Source organism: Austrofundulus limnaeus, unplaced genomic scaffold (assembly GCF_001266775.1).
Source record: "Austrofundulus limnaeus strain Quisiro unplaced genomic scaffold, Austrofundulus_limnaeus-1.0 Scaffold62, whole genome shotgun sequence".
Classification (NCBI taxonomy): Eukaryota; Metazoa; Chordata; class Actinopteri; order Cyprinodontiformes; family Rivulidae; genus Austrofundulus; species Austrofundulus limnaeus.
In genome coordinates this window covers 1,073,333-1,074,612 of record NW_013952464.1, presented here as the reverse complement: position 1 = coordinate 1,074,612, position 1,280 = coordinate 1,073,333, and the positions used below count along the sequence as shown (strand labels likewise).

Here is a 1,280-nt window from a genome sequence, read left to right as displayed (position 1 = left end):
TTTTCCAGAACCCCTGTTTTATTCCACAATTTTCCAGAACCCCTGTTTTAACTGGTCTGGGTAAAACATACACTTGGCTGGAAGTTTATTTACAGTATCAATGGCTCTTTGCTGTGCTCATCTGATATAGACCTCCGGACAACTGTTGCAAACACTGTAGATGCTAAAAAGACAACAAAAGCCAGATCTGATTGAGCAGAGAACAATGAAAGCAAGAAACTACTGATGGCAGAAAATTCTGAAATATGCAATTAATTGTTCTAAAGCTTTACAGCCGTTTGCAGATATTTAACTTTGCATGTTGTGATTGTAAATCTGTAGTTTTACTATTTCTGTGGCTTTGACAGCATTTGTTTTTTTCCTTTTATTTTATTTTTTATTTTATTTTATTTATTTTTGTTACAGAGCAACGTTTTTGACTAACATCTGTCCCCGAGTACAGCACAAAGCTTACTCCTGTATGCTGTGTTTGCTGCTGTCCACAGCTCACAGATGCTAGAAGATCAAAGTGCAATTAAGTTAACCTTTATACTACAAGCCTATCTGAAGAAAGGTTGTAGTCCAACACTAAGTTACAGTATGTTCCAACCTTGGTCCATTGTCAGTGTTAGGTACAGTTTATCTTAAGCTGATTCAAGCCATTATGAGCAATAAGAATTACCGTAAATCTAAGAAAACTTAATATTAAAACTTCACAAATGTTTCATTAATTATTTGAGACCGCGTGCATACAGTATGTCACGACACCAAGTCAGAAAAAGACAAGCTGCACTTAACATTTTTCAACTTTTCATACAGGAGCGATTARTGAAGCTTTTCCTTCAAAAGGCTATTTTATAAAACGACTATCATTGTGAACAACACTTGACATGTGACATGATGTATAACTGCAGTTATTAAGTAAAGCCTGTGCCGGTGTAAAAACTGTAAGACAGTGTTGAACTCTGGATCTAACAGCTCTCTGAATGACACGTGCTAACATGCTAGCACTACAACTACAAAAACCACATTGACAACAGAGTCATACCACCAAACCGCGCGTGGGCGAGGGTAAGACCATACTTTAGGAAACATAAARCGCACTGCTACCTTTAATTTGTCAAGAAGAACGTGTTTTGAAGTAGCTGTCCTCAGTCCTCTAACTGCAGCCTGGGATGCCATGGATGCCGCCATGTTGACACGGAAGACTAATGAGAAATTACGTAATACGTTAGTGGCCGCTCATAGGTTAAAAGCGGGAAGGGGCGGTGCTTCCGACAGACACCCACACTGTGTTGTGG

General features: G+C 38.7%; 1 protein-coding gene across 1 annotated transcript in view; it reads right to left on the bottom strand.

Annotated features, from left to right (window-relative positions):
* suclg2 (succinate-CoA ligase GDP-forming subunit beta) overlaps nucleotides 1–1,184 on the bottom strand; it is a 143,702-nt gene extending 142,518 nt beyond the window's left edge. Inside the window, exon 1 of the mRNA XM_014009852.1 lies at nucleotides 1,090–1,184. Within this exon, the coding sequence (XP_013865306.1) occupies nucleotides 1,090–1,173 (84 nt within the window). The 5' untranslated portion in view covers nucleotides 1,174–1,184. The remainder of the gene's footprint in view (nucleotides 1–1,089) is intronic.
* Between the last annotated feature and the right edge of the window lie 96 nt (nucleotides 1,185–1,280).